Source organism: Scomber scombrus, chromosome 21, assembly GCF_963691925.1.
Source record: "Scomber scombrus chromosome 21, fScoSco1.1, whole genome shotgun sequence".
NCBI classification, from domain to species: Eukaryota; Metazoa; Chordata; class Actinopteri; order Scombriformes; family Scombridae; genus Scomber; species Scomber scombrus.
In genome coordinates this window covers 20,514,537-20,537,934 of record NC_084990.1, presented here as the reverse complement: position 1 = coordinate 20,537,934, position 23,398 = coordinate 20,514,537, and the positions used below count along the sequence as shown (strand labels likewise).

At 37.7% G+C, this 23,398-nt stretch overlaps 1 protein-coding gene across 1 annotated transcript; it reads left to right on the top strand.

Moving 5' to 3' along the window:
* The first annotated feature begins 788 nt into the window (after nt 1–788).
* Nucleotides 789–22,888, top strand: LOC134003298 (inhibitor of nuclear factor kappa-B kinase subunit alpha-like). The gene is made up of 22 exons (XM_062442446.1): nt 789–887; nt 3,403–3,521; nt 4,661–4,755; nt 5,633–5,750; nt 6,495–6,564; nt 6,657–6,745; nt 6,832–6,921; nt 7,149–7,273; nt 8,552–8,659; nt 8,848–8,983; nt 9,459–9,653; nt 10,004–10,106; nt 10,364–10,487; nt 12,196–12,347; nt 12,457–12,518; nt 12,604–12,713; nt 13,576–13,625; nt 13,751–13,856; nt 14,077–14,224; nt 16,850–16,986; nt 19,370–19,469; nt 21,058–22,888. Exons 2-22 carry the CDS (start codon nt 3,417–3,419, stop codon nt 21,121–21,123), a joined length of 2,289 nt encoding a protein of 762 aa, XP_062298430.1. The 5' UTR covers nt 789–887; nt 3,403–3,416; the 3' UTR covers nt 21,124–22,888.
* Nucleotides 22,889–23,398: the final 510 nt, after the last annotated feature.

Here is a 23,398-nt window from a genome sequence, read left to right as displayed (position 1 = left end):
TATTGTGTTTTAATCTATATAACACTCACTTGGTGGATATTTATATTTGAACATTGATTAATACCAACCTATGGACAATTTAAAACCCTGAACACAAACCACCCTGTTTCACACTGTTACAGTTTTAATTGTTTTAATTTTATATTAAACAACTCGACATCATTGTAAATTTGGGCAACCTCAATGATTCTTCAAGTTTAAAGAAAGGTTTGATTGATTATGTATAAGATAATCATTGTGTTTGAAGGAGGATGGGGACAAATGAATAAATAATTAAATGAAAAGCAACAACAAAAAAGAATGACTAATTAATCAAAGAGAGGTAAAACAATTACAAGTAAAACATTTACAAGTATTAAATCATTCAATTATTGTTTGAATTATTCAATTATTGAAACAATGTTATGCTCTATTTTAGTGTAGCTTTTTGTTTTCTTTCTCTCTTTCTATTTTTCTTTCCTTTATGTTATAATTGGGTTTTCTTTTTTTAAATTGTAAGTTGTTGTTTTTTTCAATTTTTTTGATATTTTGTTTTTATGTAAAGCACATTGAGTTGCCCCTGCATATGAAATGTGCTATAAAAAATATACGTGTCATTAACAATAACCACAAGTAAATAAACAGCAGTATCAAGATTATTATTTATACGGTAATATTTACAGTTTATTTATTTATTTATTTGAAATATTTTATTGTCCTTGAACGCAGCGTTTTGCCTGTGCGTGTCCGTGAACGCACCACGTTTCATTTTCAAGAAACACAGCCGGGGTTTCTGGTGACGTCACGCAGGAAAGTACACACTCTCACGGTGCTGCACTGACCCGAAAACAACAAGACGGCACCACATCTACCGACAACTGCTCATGACATCTTCATAGGAGCCACACGTAAGTCTCTAAAACGCGTTTTTTACCCAGCAAGTCGCAGCGAGAAAAATCAGTCTAAAAAACGTCACGTAACTAGTGTCGAAAAAAGCTTCATTTCCTAAAGCTAGAAAGCTAGTGAATGGGCCCCGTCTATTTCCTGGTGGCACAGTAGAGTTTATGTTGTTAGCTGTAACCATGTAGACAGCATAAAATAACCTTCAAACGCGTTACCTGTAGTTAAATATGTCGACACATTTGTTATCGTCACTAATCTTGACAACTGACTACATGCAATAGTCGTGTTGAAAATCTGGCATTAGCTTGGTTCAGCTCCAGGTGATAGTCACTCCCCATGTAGCTCTATTTAGCTGGGTTACATTCAAACAACGCAATCAGCTGGTGTCCATTAATGCCTTTTTAAAATGCACTGCTATGAAATGTTATGTAATGTAGTTTTACATGTGTAGGGATGATATAAAGACAGCTCCTATTTTTTCTTTCATTTTTTTATTAGTTTTTCGTACAGCTTCAGTTATCGCATTTCACCAACAATAGTTATTAATGCATTAATAGGTACTCTCCCCCCTCCCACCCTGCACATACCCAAGGATAATGCTATCAGGCGGATAAATACAGAAAATAAATAAGATAAAAACAAAACAAAACAAAAAACAAGAAAAAAAAGCACGGAATGCACCAAATGACTTATGATGAGATAGCAATTCAAGGCATGACAGTATTACAATACAACCCAGGTAGCCATAAAGTTGCTTGCTGTTTGTAGACTGATGTGATGCTCATAGACTGCATATTAACATCTGTTGAGATGCTGTTGGACCCCAGGTCAGCGGGTGACAGCAGGAGTCCTGTGGCCATAAATGGTAACAACATTAAATTGGTCACCTCCTTCAGATATTTAGGTGTGCACATTGATAGACACACAGGTGGCAAGTGTTTGTGCCAGAATCCACCAGCGCCTTCATTTTCTGAGACGACTCCCGATTACTTGGTGTCTGTAGAAATGTTATGATTTTTTTTATTGTGCATCCATTGAGTCCATACTTAGGTACGGTACCACCTGCTGGTTTGGAAACCTTACAGTCAAATCTAAATATCAGATCCATATCCTGGTGAATACGGCACTGCCCCACTCACTCCACAAGATCTGTTTGAGCAGGCCACCATCAGGCAGGCAAACAACATTTTGTCCGACACATCACATGTCATGTCCTCAGAATATGAACTATTGAACTCAGGGAGGAGGGACAGGGTTTCTCTGTGCAAGCACAATCGCTTCAAACACTCGTTCATCCCTCTCTCAGTCAAGCTCCTTAACGAGCGGTTGACGGAGGATGAACGAGAACGAAGGAGGTAACTGTGTATGATGTGAGGTTTATATACTGTTGCATAGGGGTATGTATGTGGGTATGTATGCAGGTATGTACGTATGAGTATGTATGTATGTATTTCTGGTATGTTGTTTTTGTTTTACTAATGCACATTGTTACATTGTTTTAACTACCTATTTATTATATGTTTTCTTTATATTATTATATGTAGCACTGCCCTGTGTCCAAGACAAATTTCTCCCACAGGAGACCAATAAAGAAACCTAACATAATTTACATACAACAAAAATGACAAGCTCTTTTTAACCCTTAAACAAAATTTGATGCTACTGGTTATCTCATTAATTGCACCAAAGTCAAACATTTAAAAATATTTGATATATTAAGGATTTTAGTTGTATCTCCACCAGGATCAGGATATGTTGCCCCTATTAAGGTATAAAAATGCTCATAATGGTAAACAATTGAATGAGAGGTGATACATTCTTGCTTTCCCTGGTCATTAATAGTAGTTTTTAAATTGATTTTATCATTTATATCAAAGTAAAGACTGACCAAAAGCTTCAATTCTACCAATCCAGTTGTCCCAATTCAAGGCACATACAACTGAACAACCAGTCTTTATCTCCTGGTGCACATCGCCTGTTTAAGGGTTAAAGCATATTGTACTCCACTTTATATATTAAGCCCATCTTTGGTGCAATTACAGCAAAGCAAAAATGAAGAAAGCTTCAGGTTGTAAACAATGATGCATTTAGATTTCAGCTTAGACTTCCAAGATGGACTAATGCTAAAGTCACATGTTTGTTTTTTAACAATGTCCCCACCCCTTTATGCTATGTTTAGGAAGTTAATGTACTGATTCATGGTTCGGTTAAATTAATCAAAAAATGAAGTAATGATGGCATTTGCCCAGCCTACACACAGTGACACAAAATACTCCTCTTGTTTTTGGAAGCACTGGAACGCATGTCTGCATCTGCTTTAACTCTGTATATATTTATATTGTCTTGTTATTGTATTGTCTTGTGTTTTATTTTGTTTTGTTTTGTTTTTTGTTGATGTGGACCTGCGGAGGCGTCCATAAATATTATTATCATTATTATTATTATTGTTGTTATTATTAAATGCAGCTCTGTGGTTACGTGCAGCTGTCATGTGAGAGTAATTTCCACACTTTGGTCCAGGTTGAGATACAACAATGGAGAAACCTCCCTTCAGGCAGAGCCAGAGCTGCGGCGACTGGGAGCTGAAGGAGCGGCTGGGAATGGGAGGCTTTGCTCATGTTTACCTCTACCAGCATCATGTGAGTGTGGAGCCATGTAACCCTCTGAATGCACACGTCACTTTATTATTGCACACACTTTATTCAGAGAGGAAAAAGCACAGTGGTGGAAAGCAAATAAGTACATTTACTCAAGTATGTATAGTTCACTTGGGTATTTAAATGTGATGCTTCCTCATACTTCCACTCCACTTCAATTCAGAGGGACATATTGTTCTTTCTACTCCACTACATTTTTTTGACAGCTTTAGTTACTTTTCAGATGAAGATTTGACACAATTGGTAATATGACAAGCTTTAAAAATACAAGACATTGTTAGAGATTTCTTTTGACGTCTTACAAAAAGGAGTGTGTAGTCGGGGTCATATTTCAGATGTCTGAGTTGTTTACAGCTGCTTCTTCTGATACAATATTTCAGCAATCATTAGAGAAAAATTCTAAACAACTGAAAACTGATTTGTGTATCAGAGCTTTGTTTTTTCTTCTTTCCTCTCCTATTAATCATCTCACCGACCCCTAGGTTGGGAACCACTGGACTAAACTAGCTAACTGTAAATAAAGTAGTGTAAACTAGCTCCACCTCCAGCAGCTACAACAGTAACATGCTGCTCTAACACTGATGCTTCACTATTAATAATCTAATGATGTCATATATAATAATATATCAGTCAGAGGGACCAAACCACTACTTTTACTGTAATACTGCATACTACATCACTCATAATACTGCAGTACTTTTACTGTAATACTGCATACTACATCACTCATAATACTGCAGTACTTTTACTGTAATACTGCATACTACATCACTCATAATACTGCACTACTTTTACTGTAATACTGCATACTACATCACTCATAATACTGCAGTACTTTCACCTAAGTGAGACTCATGCAGGACCTTTACTAGTAATGGAGTATCTTTACATCACTGTATTGGATCTACTTCTTCCACCACTGAAGAAGGGGACTCCACACATATTAACCAGCATAATAACTACATCACTTCATGCCCTACACTGATTAACCTTTGGAATTAATAAAGTCTAGCTAGACGTTTCACAAGAAGAAATATAGGAAATGGCTTCTCCAAAAATACACACACTGCTATTGTTTTACTGTAATTATGTAATAATGGGATTTCTGTCTGTTTTTGTAGGAAACAAATGAGAAACTAGCTGTGAAAATGTGCCGTCTTGAGCTGACACCAAGAAACAAGGACAGATGGAGCAGAGAAATCCAGATCATGAAAAAGTTTGTGCTCATTTTGACCCATTTTCTTCCTGTGGGGACAGTTTGTTTTTATAGCACATTGATTTAAAGACATTATTAGAGCTGCAACGAGGAGTCGATTGATCGATTAGTTGACAACTATTTAGATAATCAGCTGATTATTATACTATTTTTTTATTTCAGCTTCTCAAATATGAATATTTTCGGGGGGTTTTGTCTCCTGTGATAGTAAACTGAATATCTTTGGGTTGTAAACTGTTGGTCAAGACAAAATAAGACATTTGATGTCACATCGGGCTTTTGGGAAACAGTGGACAACATGTTTCACAATTTGCTGACATTTTATCAATCAAACAACTAATTGATTAGTCAAGAAAATAATTGACAGACTAATTGGTAATACAAAATAATCATTAGTTGCAGCCCTACCCATCATACACTGACGTCATGATATTATAAGTATAAGAAGTTGATAAGTACCAAAGGGAAGATACAGACATTCAATTCACCCGTAAGGTGAACATAACTACATAAAGGTAAATAAAACTACAGATAAATGTCATAAAGCAGAGGTATAAAAGCAGAGTGAGTCCATGTACTCAGTTATATTGCACTCAGATGAATTGCACATGATCATGATGTTATTGCACGTGTACAGGACAGGGTTGTACTTATTGACCTGATATTCAGTTTAGTTCTCTGATGGCGTTTGGATTAAAAACTTGCCAGGAAACTAGAAGTGTGAGTTTTTAAGGGCCTGTATCGCCTTCCAGAGGGCAGCAGGGGGAAAAGGTGGAGCTCTATTTAGTTGGATGAAATATGATTGTTGTAGCGGTGCATGCAAAATCTGAATAATTAAAAATAAAGTAGTCACGACTCTTCCTTCTCCCTCACTCAGGTTAAATAATATCAACGTTGTGACAGCCAGAGAAGTCCCGGACGAGATGATGCATATAGCCTTAAATGATCTTCCGCTGCTGGCCATGGAGTACTGCTCCAGGGGAGACCTGAGGAAGGTGAGGGACTCATGAGAAGGAAGACTTTACATTTATCCGAAACTCTCATCTCACAGTTAGAGCCGGGTGTTAAACTGTGAAACTTTCATGATGCAGACTGAAATGAGTGTCAAGTACCTGAAGGCTGGCCCTGATTATCCTGTTTTGTTCCCGATTGCATTTTAATCACATCTTGTACGTCTTGTTGTGTTTAGACAACAGTTAAGATTTTAGTATTTTGGCTTCTTTAGAAAAAGTGACGCTCTTATGACGCAAGTTTACTCAACATGCGTCATATAAAGCAGCTGTCATCTGTCACTGTTAGCAGGGACTCCAGTCTGCAGTGTAGTAGTCATACAACTCAGTGCTAAACCTCACGATTACACCGAATTACATCAAATAGTCACAGATCAGAAGTTAAGTTTCACTTTCTGTCTCCTCTGTCTGTGCACATGCTCTCCCTCCTGCTTCCCCTGCATGCTTTCTATTTCTCTCTTTCTCCCTTTATCTCTTGTTCTTTTTACTTTCCCTCGCTTTCTTTATTTGGGGTCAAACGATGTGCAAAAGATAAAGCGGCAACACATGCTGCATGTCATATGTAATATACACAATCACAGCGTGTAATCATCCCACAACTGAACCATATTCAGTAGATTTTTCATGTTAACTGAGGTTAATTCATGTCAGTAAAGCTGTCTATTCAGCATGTGATATAGATTTAAGGTGGTAAGATGTGATAATATATTCATTTATCTGTGTTTGCAGATGTTGAGCAAACCTGAAAACTGCTGTGGCTTGAAAGAAAGTGAAGTGCTCTCCTTACTGAATGATGTCGGTGAGTCCAGCGTTATTCTGGCTTTTTCATTCAGACTCTTCTTTCAGAGCGTCGTCCTTCACTCACATACAACTCATTTTTTCCCGCTCTAGGATCTGGTATCCAGTATCTGCACGAAAACAAGATCATACACAGAGACCTTAAACCTGAAAACATAGTGCTGCAAGATATTAGCGGAAAGGTAAACTGACACATTTTTATTTTTTATTTTTATTGCTTGCTCTGTTTGTGCATCTTGAATCTTTATATTTACTTCTTCTTGTACAGCTGGTTCACAAAATTATTGACTTGGGCTACGCTAAAGACCTGGACCAGGGCAGCCTGTGCACCTCCTTTGTTGGCACGCTGCAATACTTGGTAAGCCTGAGCAAACAAGCAATTATAACTTTATCCTCAGATGCACCAACTTTATGTAATCTATGTATTTAAATCCTTTTATATCCTTTCCTGCTGTCACATTGGTTAAATATAGAAATGATACTTAGCTGTGTTGATTTGTAACTGAAAAGCAGGTGTAAAATTATTTTTAAAAAGCTGTTAATATGATGAAATGTATAATGGTGTGATGCTTTTATTCTCTGCAGGCTCCTGAGCTGTTTGAGAATAAGCCGTACACTGTGACTGTGGACTACTGGAGCTTTGGCACTATGATATTTGAATGCAGTTGTGGTTTCCGTCCTTTCCTGCACAACCTGCAACCTGTGCAGTGGTAAGTTTACCTGATACTTGTTTTTATTACACATAACCACTTAACTGCATGTATACAATGTAACTCATCACTTCTTTTTGACCATTCAATATTTATTTTAGCAGACCTCCTTTCACTTTTCACACACCTTTTTGCACTATTTGTGTCATGTTTAAAGAAAACGTTTTACCTAAATATAGATTAGATTATTTTTCCCATCTACCTGCTTTAACATAGCAGTGATGAATTTATGTTAAATTATCTTTGTTCAGCTTGTGTATCTCTCAAAGAGCCACTAAAATGGAGTCTAACTACTTTTATGCATAAACACATACATGGCCAATAAAGCTGATTCTGATTCTGAGAAGTGAAATGTTTTGACTTGGAAATCAAGCACATTTAGTGTTTTATTTCATCAGATAGTCGTCATTTGCAGGAATAAAGCATATTTGAGGCTTGACTTACTTTATTTATAGAGCACTTTTAAAAATCCAAGTTACAAAGTGCTTCACAAGGACGCAAAATACACAAATCATAAGATACTTGTGTTTATAAAAGAGAACAATTTGATGAGTAAAAACTAATTAAATTTAGTGGGGGAAAAAGCAAGAATAGACAAAGCATCATTTAAAGGAGATAAAAGCATTTCATGGAAAATATAAAACTAATAAAACCAGGAAAGGCTCTCAAATAAAAGCATGTTTTAAAAAAAAATCCATTATACAGCACTGAATAGCATTAAGAGTAGTTTCACTCACACACACCTGCAGGATTTCTTCCTTAAAGTCAAGAAACAAATAACTGTTGAAATGACACCACTGCAGTTGTTTCCTGCATTTACATGAGTTATGAGATTGGTATGCAGTAACGTCTGGAGGCAACATAGCAGGGGCAGAGTTTAAGACTTCCATCAACAATGACTGATTCACAATCTGAAGAAGAAATATACAGTTGCATGCTCCAAGTCTAAACAGCTTAAGTATCAGTTTGGAATTGTAGCGAGGCAAAATATTTGTCATAATTTCACAGGAAACATATTTGGATGACTAGAGATGTTTAAAGTATTTGTATCAGTATTTACAGTGGTTTTGTACAATTTGTATATCGTATCTTATCTACAAGTGTCAGTGTTGGCTGAGAATAAGTAACTGTGTCTTCCACAGCCACAATAAGTCCAGTTTGAAGAATGCAATGTTTAATCTTCTTTCTGTGAAACTACTTAATAATTGTATGTTTTATAATCAAGTCATTTTAAGATGTGAAACTATCCACCGTTAAACTGTTTCTTCCTGTTCTCAGGGCCAGCAAAGTGCGGAATAAAGGTCCAAAAGACATCATGGCTGTAGAGGAACTGAATGGAGAAGTCAGGTTCTCCACACATCTCCCTTACCCCAACAACCTCAGCAGGTTAGGACGATGTGACTGCTAAAACCATAAAAGATATGAGAAGCTGTTCTGTAAATATGAAAACTTAAAACTGTATTTATGAGCCTTTAAACTTGTGCTGTAGTAATTAAAAAATGACTCCAGCATTTGAACAGTTGGTCGTTGCTACTTTCTCTCCTTGACTGCATGTTTAAATGGATGTTAAATAGGACGCTGTTGGAGACGATGGAGGCGCTGCTTCAGCTGATGTTAAAGTGGGATCCGGTCCACAGAGGAGGCAAAGTCAACACAGAAAGCAAGAAGCCGCTGTGCTTTGAAGTGCTGGAACAGATACTGAATATGAAGGTGAGTAACCGGCAGCACTTTGATCACTGCTTTTGAGCCTGCTGTATCTGGGTCAGCAGTTATCATTAGCACATTGCTCTTCTCTTTTCATTTCTAAAAATGCTGTGAAAATGCTGACGGTCATCACGAGGGCTGGGTATTTTTAAAAGCTGGATTTTGTATTACTGCTGATATGATACCTGACTGTCAGCACTGATAAGAAAAGTGTTTTTTCTATCAACATTTTTTCCAATTTTCACAAAAGAAGCTGAAGTTCTCAAATGTGAAATGTTGTCTAATCAACAAAAGGTGACAAAACTGCTTTAACTCTTATCTGATCAGAGGATGAGTAAACAAGTAGGAATATGAGCTGACTGAAGTTCAATGACTGCCGTTAAATTACAAATTATGATACACAACATTTCTGTTAACTGATGGGAGTTGATGCTGCGTTTCTGCAGTAGACGCTTAAAATATTCTGCTTCTGTGCCTTCAGGTGGTCCACATCCTGAACATGACCACAGCACAGGTCCACTCCTTCGAGCTGACACCGGAAGAGAGTCTCCACAGTCTGCAGAAACGCATCGCGGCCGAGACCAAGATCGACATTTTGAACCAGGAGCTGCTGCAGGAGACGGGAGTGTCCCTGGACCCCAGGAAACCCGCTGCACAGTGTGTCCTGGATGGAGTGGTAAGTTGACTCTGGTGTTGCTCCTGTGCAAAAAGAGAGAGAGAAATTACAGACAAAAAAAGCAAATTCAATCATTTTTTAATACTGTCATTTCCTCCTAAATTCCTTATTTGAATGCTTGGTCTGGTCTTTGTCATCCTCCAATTCTCATGTCCTGTTGTTATCTATGATAAATAATAGTCTCCCATTGGAAACATTACAAGGATAGGAATAAGTGAAAAAAACAAACAAATTGATGCAGAAAAAGCTGCGTTTGTGGATGTTATGATTCATACCACACTCACAGTATGTGCATTTAGAGACTTGTCTACATGTCTGTTTAAGTGGTGATTTTCTTCTGTCCTCTGCAGAGAGGGTGGGACAGCTACATCGTCTACCTGTTTGATAAGAGCATCACTAAGTACTCCGGCCCTTTCAGTGCCAGACAGCTGCCTGATAAAGTCAACACTATCGGTGAGTTTATTTCAAGTTGTGTCTGCCAGATATACTGTTAAATGTACCTTTTATGCATCAGTTTAAATATGTTTGACAGCTCACATGATTCATTAGTTTGTACAGATATTTCATCTCTCTCCTTCCTGTTTCTGTTAAGTTTAAGAACTGTAGCTTTAACTTTAGATAAATATCTGTTATTGTCCCATCCTTTAAAACCTAATTCACTCTGTTTTGACACTGCGTAGTGAACCTGAACCTTGTTTTTAACTCTGCAGTGCAAGATGCCAAAACGCAGCTGCCCCTGGTTGTGCTGAAGAAGGTTTGGGGCGAAGCAGTGAGCTACATCTGTGGCCTGAAGGACGACTACAGCAGGCTTTTCCAAGGACAGAGAGCCGCTATGTGAGTCACATGACACACTTCTGTAATCTGTCATATCATGAGGTAGAGTCTTATTCAAATGAAAGGACAGAGACAAATATATCTGTTTTAATTTAGATTAAACAAATTGAACAGCATCAGAAAAGTTAAACCTGTTGTTCAGAACTTTGACATATAAATAAACCTCATCATTACATTTAAGCCCTTTTTCAAACTAGTTCACACAATGCTGATTAAGCACATCACTGGCAGGTGAATCTGAGAGTCTATAAATCTCATGTCAGGCACAACATTTCCACGTTGGCCGTTTGGCTGTTAATCGTGCAGCTTTTTTAGACTTTCCAAATGTTGTCGTTATGAGTTATTCTGATAGTGAAATGAGTCATTTCACAGGGGTTGTGTGACCGTTTTACAGCCGCTACAGTAGGTTACAGCCTTTGGTTTACCAGCCATCAGGCATACTGGGACACATTCAGTTGGGCAGGTGGATCGTCAGAGCATATCAGTTTTCACCGGCCTGTCATTTGATTTGCACATTAGAGCGTCCCACGTGTCATTGCATGTGTCAGAGCACCCCCTTTTTATTCTCACTGCCAGAAGGGGGAGACGTAGTCCTGCTGCCAGCTTTAAAAGATGTAAGGTCTGATTTATTAAAGGTTTGCGTGTGTAAAAACGTGTGCAAACTCGCCATCATCCGCAAAAAAATGTGCACGCTGATCAACTTACGCGGCACACTGAGGCTTGCGTCTTTCAACTGTGCAAGATAATACACACTGTCCATTTAGTACATTCGCCATAATGAATATGTAATATGGGGCGTTTCAACCCCAGTGTGCAAAATACAGAGAGGAAAAAATGCAAATATGTTATTTAGCACACGCATTGTGATTTGCCAAACTCAACTTTATTTGGGATCTTAGTAAATCAGGCCCTTAGTTGTTAGTCTTTTATATTAAAAGTCCCGTCAAAGTTAAGAAGTAAAACTACACTTCGGTTTACATTTTGTTGCTGACTGTTCCTTTAATATTCACCTCAACTTCACAGTTTAACCAGAACAAGTCATAGCCTACAACTGATTAATAATGCTGCTTGTGTGCTATTCAGAGTCTTGTTGAGGAATGAATGACCTGACAGTTAAACAAGAAAAGAAAAAAGAGGAAATATCATGACCACAAAACAACATTACATTTACTGTCAAAGAACCTGTCTGTGCAGGAAGTCACGAAGGCAAAATCTTACATGTTGTTTACTCCAAATCTGTTCTAGTATAGACGACATATGCTGCTCTACTCTCATGAGTCACTGCTATCCTATCTGGACAGAAATTAGGTCATAGGTAGTCCAGCATGCTAGGTAAGATAAGAAGGTTCATATCTTATATTTGTAAGTTCACTTAGACAAAATCAATGTCGGTAAAACTCAAAGAGACATTTTTCTCCTCCACAATACAAAAACAATCTAAGACAATTTTGTAAGTTAACTCAATCAATCAATCAGACTTTATTTGACTTTATCAGACTTAAAGACTTAAAGAAAGCTTCCTGTGTTTTCTCTATACACTGCGGTTCTTGTCATGATTAAGCGTCCTTGGGTTTGTGAAAGGCGCTATATAAATCACACCTATAATAATAATAATTATTATTATAACAAAGTCCCTTTGTTGGTGTTTTGGAAGGTGTGTCAGTCATGTGTCGATTTTTATGTTTTTATTTCCTTCTTCCCCCTCCAGGTTGAGTCTCCTGCGCTACAACACCAACCTGACCAGGTGTAAAAATAGCATGTTCGGCTTCTCACAGCAGCTAAAAGCCAAGCTGGACTTCTTCAAGAGCAGCATCCAGTACGACCTCGAGAAGTACAGCGATCAAATGCACTATGGGATATGTGAGTCTACTGTTTGTTTAGATTTGACTCTTAATAATAATGATAAATAAAGCTTATATATGGGCCTATTCTTATAGTTTGTTTGAATGAGTTGTCTGTTTGTCCGAAGCTTCTGAAAAGATGCTGAAAGCCTGGCAGGAGAACGAGGAACGAGCAGCTGCTTTTGCACAGGTAAAAAAAACATTCCTTCAACAAGTACCCCAACATAAATCATCATTGTGTTTAGTCCTCATGTGATTCCTGGTTTGTCCTGTAGGTGGCGGAGGTGAGCCATCTGGATGACGAGATCATGGCTCTGCATTCGGAGATCGTAGAACTTCAGAGGAGCCCCTACGCCCGTCGCCAAGGAGACAAGATGGAGCAGCTGTGAGTGTTAATTGGCGGTCTGACCTGTGGAGATGCAACACTGAGTCCGTTCACTATAACATGATGATATCTGCTTATTTATCAGCAGCCATCTTTCTTTCATGTTCTCTTGATTGAAAGTAAAGGTTATGCTCGCTGTAGCTGAAACGAGTTAATTAGTTTATCAGCGTGAACGTCATAATAGAGCTGCAACGATTAGGTGATTAATCACTTTGGTATGAAATTAAGCTGCAAACTACTTTGATAATAAATTAATCGTTACCAGTCATTTTTTTAAGAAGAACATTTCCAAATTCTCATTTCAACTTTTCAAATGTTAATATTTTCTGGGGTATTTATTTTATGGCAACTGAAAAAACGGAATATTTTCAGATTGTGGACAAAACAAAGTATTTGAAGGACGTGACATTGGTTTGTGAGAAACATTCGTTTGTGAGAAACAGATCGCACTTTTTTCACCCTTATGACAGATAGACTTGAACTGGACTAATCCTGCCGTCATTGATATTTAGTATAATAGAAACTTCTTCAGGACTTTCTTCCTGTGTTTATTTTGTCACTTCTGGCCCCCGACACATCTGAACAATGAGAGGAGTGATGCATTTTGAGTCACTCGAAATGTTTTCTGCGTGAGAGGAAATGCTGACCAACTCTCCTCTGACTCAGACCAAACTGTTAAGTTAGAAGAGTTTAATAAACAAACCTTCCTCTTTGCTGCAGTAAAAGTTTTAAACATGCTGTTAAGTAAACAACTATCAGTGTTTAGTAACAGTGAAAGGTATGTGCTGTCAGCATGTTGCAGCAGTGACTTTAAAACTCAGTTTGGTAGATATTTACATCTGACCAATTCATCGTATTGCAGAGAAGAAAAGGCGATTGAGCTCTACAAGCAACTGAAGATGAAATGCAAAAGTAAGAAACATTTATTTATTCATCATTTATCATGAGTCAAAATGTTTTGTTAGATAATAATTTCCTCAAACTGAAACATGTGTTCAGTGCTTTATATGATGTTGTTTTTTTGTTTTTTTTACCAGCACCTGAGCCAGATACGAGCAGCGACAGCTCTGAGATGGTGAAGGCCATCATTCAGACGGTCCAGAACCAAGACAAGGTCCTCAAAGATCTGTACACACATCTCAGGTAAGAGTCAAGTCCAACACTCCTCAAAGGCATTCCGAGGGTTTTTATTTTACTCTTTGACAATTTTCAGCTTTTCTTCTCTATTTCCTCCACTTTATGTGTTACTGATATTCATTTAGTGTATTCTCTGGTATAAAAACACAACCCATTTGTTGCTTCAGTGAGCCACAGTGCTAATATTATAAGTGAAGGTCTGCTCTGCCTTGTCTCTTCCCAACAGTAAGATCCTGATAAGCAAACAGAAGATCATTGACTTGTTTCCGCGAATTGAGAAAACCCTCGAGAGCATCAAGGACGCTGACAACACGGTCATGCAGATGCAGATCAAGAGGCAGAGAGAGTTCTGGCATTTACTCAAAATCGCCTGTGTAAGTGATTTGTGCTTGCTTATTTTCATTACTAATGCTCAGAATCTAAATTGTGTCTGAAGGGAGGCTTTAGTGAGAGATATGTCAGTATACTGTTTTTACAATATAGCGCAGTGAAACATACTGACAGTAACCGTTTCCATTATTGTGATAATCGTCTTTTTTTTTTTAGACATTGTGAACACGGAACAGCTCCTGCCTTTCTTTATTAGCAGTTTTATTGTGTAACTTTGCATCAGTGTAGAATAACCACGGCACAGAGAATGAGGCTCCTGCCGAGCTCGAGCTACTCTGGTAATAAATCAATCGATCAATTTCATCCAGAAAAATGAACAAATGGGAGCATAGAATCTGATCTATGTAGACACTGAGCTGCATTTAAAGTAATTTCCAGTTAACTGTCTTTAACTTGGAACAACCTTTAAACTCTTCTTTATATTATTTCTTATGCAGAGTCCAACAAAACTTCAACATACAGACGAATGTTCAGTGAATAAAATCTCCACCAATCATGGGGTGAATTAATTTACCTACAGTTTAGTACTAATATCAGTCAATCAATTGATCAGACTTTATTTGTATAGCACTTTTCATATGTAGTAATGTAACACAAAGTGCTTTACATAGTAAAAAAACAAAGAAGAAATAAATGATGAGTCAATAAAAACAGGAACTGAGGAAACACTATGATAACGCTCATGAAACACCAGAGGTAGGTTAAAACTACCCAAATATATATAATATATATGATGAGATAATTAAAAGATTAATTAAATGAAGGCACCACAAAATAAAGTGGGTAAAACCAGAAGTGAGAGGTGGAGTATTAAAAGGAAGACGAAGATTAGAAGAAAAGAAAATAATAAAACATGTGATGAAGATAAATATGATAAAAGGTGGGTTATGAAGAAGAAAACAATCAGAAAAAGGTTAATAAAAGCATTTCAGGTAACAGGATTATCATGATAACACAGTTCCAGTAATTTTATCATATAACTTCACACCTTCACATCAGTGTCAGGCTGTGAAAACTCCTGCTGTAGCTCAACAGGTCAGCACTGCGTGTCAGCGTTTTCTCCCCAGCTGCGGTACTTTCTGTTCTCTGTTACCTCCTCAGACTTCGGGCCCCTCTGACTTACCGAAAAACACGCAGACAGCAGCGGGAGGGTGTGCTGCCTGCATTCCTTTTTAGTGGGAGAAAGACAGTATGTTTATTCTAGAGAGAAAATGAGATCTGGAGTACATAGTTATAGTGAGAGCTTTTCATATCGGGAGTTAAGACGGGCTTCATGTTTGAAATGTTAGTGGTGGCAGTGGGGGCGCTTTATTAAATGTATAGTACGCAGGAATTGTTGTTCATAAACACACAGCGTTCAAAGTTGGCTCCCGTCTCCCTGGCGAGAGAGAGAGAGAGAGAGAACAAAAGCAATGAATCAGAAAAATGAAACGTTATTTTTATTATTGTTTGAAGGTGGTTTTTGTTATAAAGCAGAGATGAACACACCCAAACCTCCGCACCATGCAGTCTGCTGCGGCCTCTCTGATCAGCGTGAGAGCGTCCAAACTTACCGACTGCACACGGAAGGAGAAACACTGATTCACACCAAAAACACAGAGAGATGATGATGAGACAACAACCCGTCATCCAATATCTCTGTAGCTTTGTGTCACACAGACGTTTAAAGAATGCCTCGTGGCGGTAATCAGACGTCAAGCGGTGATATTTGACGACGTGGCGATGGGAACGAGCTGTACTCTCTCTGTGCTGTTATTGGCTAGAAGCTACACACCCACTGACCAAAGTTTGATGCCCATAAACAGAAAAAAATAGTAATAATAAAACACAGGCAGAGGGGAAGGTCTCTGTAAATAAATACATCACCACACATTTCTAGTGGGTCATAAGTGAGGATTGAGACGGATTTCTGTTGTATGAGTTTCTACATCAGGAGGGTCAAACTGATTTTAGTTCAAGGGACGCATACGGTCAGGTTTGATCTCAAGAGGGCCGGACCATTAGGAAGGAAGGAAGGATGGAAAGAAGGGAAAGTAGGCTAAAGGGGAAAGAAAGGAAAGAAGAGAAAGGGAATAGGAAGGAAAGAAGGATGGATGGAAAGGGGATAGTAAGGAAAGGCTGGAAGGAAGGAAGGAAGGAAGGAAGGAAGGAAGGAAGGAAGGAAGGCAGGAAAACAAAACAAGCAGGAAAGATGGAAGGAAGGAGGGAAGAAAGGGAGGAAAAACAGATGGAAGGAAATAAGGGAAAGGGAATAGGAAAGAAAGGACACAAAGACAGGCAGGAAATATGGAAGGAAAGACTGATGAAAAGAAGAGAGGAAAAAAGGAAGGATGGTTGGACAGAAGGGAAAGGAAGGACAGATGGAAAATAGGAAGGAAGGAAGGAAGGAAAGAAAGTGGGCTGGATTGGACCCCCGACGGGCCAGTTCTGGCCCACGGGGCACATATTTGACATCCCTGTTCTACATTATTGTTTTTTAGGAAAATCTTTTGTACTCTACCTTTATTTTAAAAGCTCTTCCTGTACACTCCTCTCCACATGTTGTCTCAGTCTGTTGAAGCACCAGTTTGAATTAAAACTTGAAGCTGACATCATCTCATTTCTGTCAGGCTCAGAACTCGTCACGAAACTCCATCGCTGCAAGTCCCGAGTCGTCCAACCTGCTGCAGGTCTCTCAGTGGTCACAGTCGGCTCAACCTGTCAGCTCCCCGCATCCTCTCACCTCCCTACCTGGGCCCAATGACAGGTCAGTGATTCATTCATTCATGCGGTGACTTAAGAGGATGATCTAACTTAAACTATACATTAACTTTTTTTACTTTTTTGGCCACTTGGGGGCAGCAGAAACAAGTTGTGTGAACATATTAACTTGTTAGCAGTTGAAACAGTTTATTTCCACATCCAGCAGATACAGAGCAAGATTATTATTCATTTGGAGTCGTGTATCTGTCCATCTGATGAATATTCACTCTCTTTCTAGCTCTGTTTTTACTCTCTACAAACTCCTGAAGGGAAATATCTGGCTCCTTAGCTGCTGAATGCTTCACTAGGTTCACCAGCTAGTCTTCAGCTAATTGTGTAGGTAGTGTAGATGATGCTATAAGAGCGGTAAGAGTGAACCAAAACAGTAAAGTTGCAGCCAGACAGAGAAACAATGAACTGAAACTCACTATAAAGCTCCAGAAAGCTGAGAGGAGCTGCAGAGTCATCACTACGACCAACACATTACACACTGTAATTTCCTACATCGATATTATGGAAAATATAAACCCATTTTAAAGTGAGCTATCATCAATATTTTTACGTCAACGGTGGGTTAAATGACTGTATGTAAAGTGAAAGGCGTCTCTGGTGGTGATTACAGAATAATCACCTGACTCCACAGTTCCCCTCGACTCTTCAGAGCGTCTCAGCTTCTCTCCGCTCGTTGTTTTGGCATCTTCACTGTTTTGGTTCAGTCTCAAGGCTCTCATCAGTGTTATTTTCAAACACCGCAGGCAGCAGAAGGAGCTCTATAAAGCCACTGTTCTCTACCTGTTCAGCACCCAAACAACAGTAAGACACAGTTGGCGACCAAGATAAGACTTTATTGATCCCGAGAGGGGAAATTCACACGTTGCAGCAGTGCAGGAAACGAGGACACAGACAAGAACCAGGAGTTATAAACACAAACAAAACAAAGGGTCAAGTAAATGAAATTAGTGAAACATTTAACAGCTAAAAAAGAGTGAATGTTGGACTTAGCTTCATCAGGTGGACAGAAACTTGACTCCAAATGAATGATAATGTTGCTTAAACCTTCCACATACAGTGAAGGTGAATTTAACCTAAAACCAACTGTGTAGCTTTTTATAGTTCAGCTTATTACTGGTTTTCTAACGAACTGGAGGGATGATTTAAGTCCATCAATTATTTTGAATTCTGCTGTATTTGTACTTATTTCTGTAGAAACTTGTCATCATTTTAGTTTCACTTTGCTTTCTTTATTTAGTCAGTGTAAGGAAATCCTGTGATTCAGAGTTGATTGTTGCATCATTCATGTTCATATAAAACATGATAAAACCTGTCGTCATCATGAACTACTATAAATCCATGCTGCTAAGATTAAATCAGAAGTAACATATTCAGGTATTACTCCTGAGTTTAATTTTAATTCTCACTTTTAAACAATAGCTGCAAAGATATGTATTTATTGTGGCTTTTAATTCATGTCATATTAACTTATTTTTACTAAATGTTTAATTTTTACAAGTTCAAGTTTACAAGTCTAATTTTATTATTTTTTGTTTATTTGCTGTTGTTTTATTTTATTGTATTTTTATTTTTCTCTGTAAAGCAATTTGAGCTACATCCCTTGTATGACAGGTGCTTTATAAATAAAGTTTATTATTATCATTTTTTATTATTCCTTAAAGAAGGTGACTAAATAGGTTTTTTTTATCACTTTAGAAATATTGCCAAAATACTATTCCTTCTGTTCCTATCCCACAAAGACGCTGAAAAACTTATCCATGCATTGATTTCTAACAGATCGGACGACTGCAGTGATGTTTTTTTTAACTGGACCAAAGCAGTCAGAACTCATTCAAAATTACACTGCTAGACTTTTAACCAAAACAAGGAAGAGTGAGCATACTTCCCCAGTTTTAGCTACACTATTAAACTCCCAGTTTATTTTAGAAAAGATTTTAAGCTTCTTTTACTTGTTTTTAAAGCTCTAAATGAGTTTTGGAGACTGGCTTACATCGCTCTGACTCTCTACAATCCTTCACAAGCTCTCAGATCATCTACTGCTTGGTTTTTAAATACACACAATTATGCACCCAAGAAAATAGGAAGTGCAGCATCAATTTAATTATGCTCCAAAATGATGGAATACTGCTATTATAATGTTTCATAACTTCAACAAAGAGCTTTTTTTTGCTGGTTTATCTCAAGTGTTTGTACTGAATATGAGTCTTAAAGTGTGATATATATTCAGGCTTCATGTGTGCTGTAAATACTTGTATACATTTTTGTTTAGGTTAGTACATTTTCTCCCCCTTTGGCGTTAGTCTATAGTCTGTAACATACTGAACCCATTGTACATATGATGGAGGTCTCATGTGTGTGTGCTTCCTTTCCCACAGTGACGCTGCCCCGCGCCTGCTGCAGGAGAACCAGAAGTACCTCAGTCAGCTGACAAGTCTGATGCAGGAGGCGGCGGATGAACAGGCCAATAGCATAGTGGTGAGTTCACTGCTTTCTTCTGGATTTCTCATGAAGGGTTTTTATTGAGAACAACAAAAACAAACAGATTAGATGCTGAAGCTTTGATTTCAAGTCAAGTTTGGCTTTGGAGAAACTGAAAAATGGTTTAAATGTCAGTTTTTCCCAGCAATGTTATCAAATTACCTTCATAGTTTCTTTTATTTTGATTTGTTTTTTGTCAAATACATGAACGCCTGTGTGTTGCCAGGCTGCATAACCCATTAACACACATCAAGAGGGCTAAATATGAGTAATGCGTTCCAGTTCATTACCAACACCCACTACGACCTTAATAATAAACATATACATAAAATCACCACCTTTCTTACCATCAGTGCCTTTACATGCATTTAAAGTAACCAGAGGCCTGCACTACGAGGCAAACTCATCATTTTGAAGCTGGTTTCAGTGAGTCTAACATCGGCCGTCTAGATAACCAGTATTCGTAGTACTGGTTATTAACCAGCTCAGTCATCTCGGGGGTTTTCCAGCTTACAAGTGAATTCATGTCAAAGAGGCGAGGTTGTTCATTAAAACGACTGACATCATCGGAGCTATGAATGAAGCACATATAATATGAAACAGAAAGAAGTCATATTCAACAAAGTGAAATCTGAAAAATAGTCTATATATATACTAGTCTTATAAGTACGATAAGGCTTAAAATACATGTAGGAATTATTATATGACTGAAGTATAGAGAGAGTAATCTTTGCTGTTTATATAAATGATGAAAAAACAACTTTTTAAATGTCACTTAAACTTAAAAGTAATGCCAACTGTTTCTGCTACAGATGCAAATAGTTTGAAAACAGTTTATGGCTGATGACGTCTGTTAGCATGAGTTACCATGGCGATGTGAGCCACCATCATGGGACTGAAAACTCAGAGTTAAAACCTGACGTTACCTCGTTAACCCCAAATCCTGCTTAGTTACGTGCAGGCGTCAGATTACAGGGAAGGTGCTTAACTGTAGCACTGTAGTAACCTGGTTGATGCATGTTTCTCTCTTACTACCAACACTATTTTAAAAAGTATGGCTCCCCGATTTTAACAATGAGTGATAGAAGACGCTGCTTTTTTAAAAATGTGTGTGTCAGAGCAGACAGACAGCAGCTCAAAAGTGTCTGAATATAACAAACCAAAGCTGAAAACCGACTTATTCAAACTTCTGCTTTGTGTTAGTTTCAGTTTTAGTCAGACTTTGGATGCGACTATTTGAAATATGAGGAGGACACATCGCTCTGTGTAGCAAATCTCTGTCTTTATCCAGCTGCTCTGCGCTATTCTTTTACATGGATACTTGTAAAAAACAGATCATTGTTTATATGGTAGATAAATCAGATTTAAATGCATGTAAAACTCACTGAGGTGTTGTATTGGGTTTCATTAAGATTGCACAGGTGTTCCTAATAAAGTGTTCGGCAAAAAAAACTTTAAACATCCAAATGTGAAAAAGTGAAACTTCCTTAGAATGACCTGCAGTAACCTATTTCACAAGATATTTCAGCTTTTCATCTCAAACGTTTTAACTCCTCGTTGTTGTTTTGTTTTTTTTTAATTTAAGGACCAAGACTGGAGCTGGACGAAATACGAATCCCACACGTCAAAATTAAAAAAGCGAAACGCGTAAGCTCTGCGTCTTCCTCTTCCTTCTCCATCATCATCATCCCTCCCCACCTGTGCTCCCAGTAACACTACTATGGACTGTGAAGCTGTTAAGAGTGTACGAGAGCCGTAAAACGTTGTACAGGTTTGTACATGGACTCGACATATTCTCTTTAAAAAAAAAAGAAAAGAAAGAAAAAAACAACAAAAAATTTAAAAAAGAGAGACGGCATTTACGCACATGCTCAGTTGGTGTCTGTCCGCTCCCTTCGTCTTAATGGTGGAAAGTTTAATTTTTTTTATATGAGAAAACAATGAAGCTGTGTCACCCTTTTTTTTCTCTCCTTTTTTTCCGCACAATATTTAAAAACAAAAAACAAACAAACAAACGATGCGGATTTCTACTGTTACTGCAAAATAAAATCGAGCAAACTGTAGCACCGGACTTTCGGGAGGGTTTTTGGATTCATCACACGGGAGCGAGAGTGCCGGACAGGAACATTGATGGGAACTTGCTCAACCTCGTGACATACAAGGAAAACAGAGGAAGTGGTTCGGGGGTGGAGGGAGGGGAGGGGAGGGGGGAGGCGGGGGTAAAGGAGGAAATTACAATCAAGCAAACAGCACTTTGATACTCCCATGTATCCTTTCTGTAAAGAGTCGCACCAGGCTGCCAGAACTGTCGCAAGATTTACAGTCAAGACGAGGAGACAGAAACTCATGTTCAATTTGATATATTTTACAATTAATCATTCTGGGGTTTAGATATATGTAAATGTTTTTTTTTTGTTCTTTTTTTTTGTTCTTTTTAAATAAAGTGTTATATACATATATATATATATAAATATCATAGGCAGGAGTCTTAGTGAGGATCTATCATGATTTAAATGTGACAGAAGTGGCTGGCCATTATGTTTATACCATGTCGATACTTTTTAATTGTCCTGTAGATACGATTGAGGTTCTGTTGTCTCAGTTATGTGCACATCACTGTTCACCGGAGTGGTTTCCGCTGCGTTCAAGTCACACAGAGAGCTGAAATGATGAGATGATGAATCAAGAGACGGTGAATTAGTTTTCCTTCTTTTTTTTTTTTTTCTTTTCTTTAAAGGAAAAATGTCTCCAGTGTGACAATCTGTTGATTGTGATAGGAAATTAAATATTTTTGCACTTATGCTCAAGGCAATTTTATATAGACGTCACCTTCAGCTCTGGGAATTTATAAAGGGCATGTGTCACTATTTTCTGAGCAAAAAAAACCCCAATTTTAATTAATAAAGAAAATAATCTGCAAATTAATCTATAATGAAAATAATTGTTAGTTGCAGCCTTAAAGTCAAATAGGATTTATTTACCAAGTCATGTCAACATTCAGGTGTCTACACATGTTTTTACTGCTGAAATACATCAAATTTCAACATTTATGTTTAGTATTGTACACGATCCCTTACTGACTAACAAACAAATAAATAAATAATAATTACAGCTGTGAAGTTCAGGTTTACATGAAAGTTCTGATGTATCAGAAACAGCGTTTAATAAAAAATGTACATTCATTTCTCACTTAGTAACTTAAAGTAATTTACCTGAAATTTCATTTTAACCTTCACATGATCAACCCTGCAATCATTAACAGTATTGAGTCTGATAACGCTCATAAATAAGGCTGCCTCTAACTATTGTTTTAATTATTGATTAATCTGGTGATTATTTTGTCAATTATTTAGTTAATTTTTTTGTCTATTAAAACTCAGATAATAGTGAAAAATGCATATTTACATTTCCCAGAGCCCAAAAAGCTTCTTCTAAATTTCTGATTGAAAATTTCTGCCTGGAAAAAAAAAATCACTCAATTTAGAGCTGCAGCAATGAATTGATCACAACGGTTTGTTATTTTAACACACTGCATGACGTGAACACAGCTTTATTCATGAAGTGTGAGAACCTGGTTTCTGTAAAAACGTCTCAGTGCAGTCAACCAGCGAAGACGTGAAGAGAAGCGAGCGCAGAGATGCTGACAGACGAGACTGAATGATTGAATGTACTGCAGTTACACTGTCGGGTGTTGAACTTCAGGCCAGAAAGAAATTAAACTTCTGAGTTGTATTTATGAAGTGGAAGTGCAATGGATCTTTTTTTTTTGTTTTTCTTTGTTTGGTATTTAATTAACTCCTTTTGTCTTTTTTTTTTTTTTTTTCCCCTCCTTTTGAGTCATTTGTTTCCATTTGATGGTTTAAACTCGTCCCTGAATGTTTAATTTTTAGAATTTTCATTGTATAAAGATCAAATGTTTGCCTGGT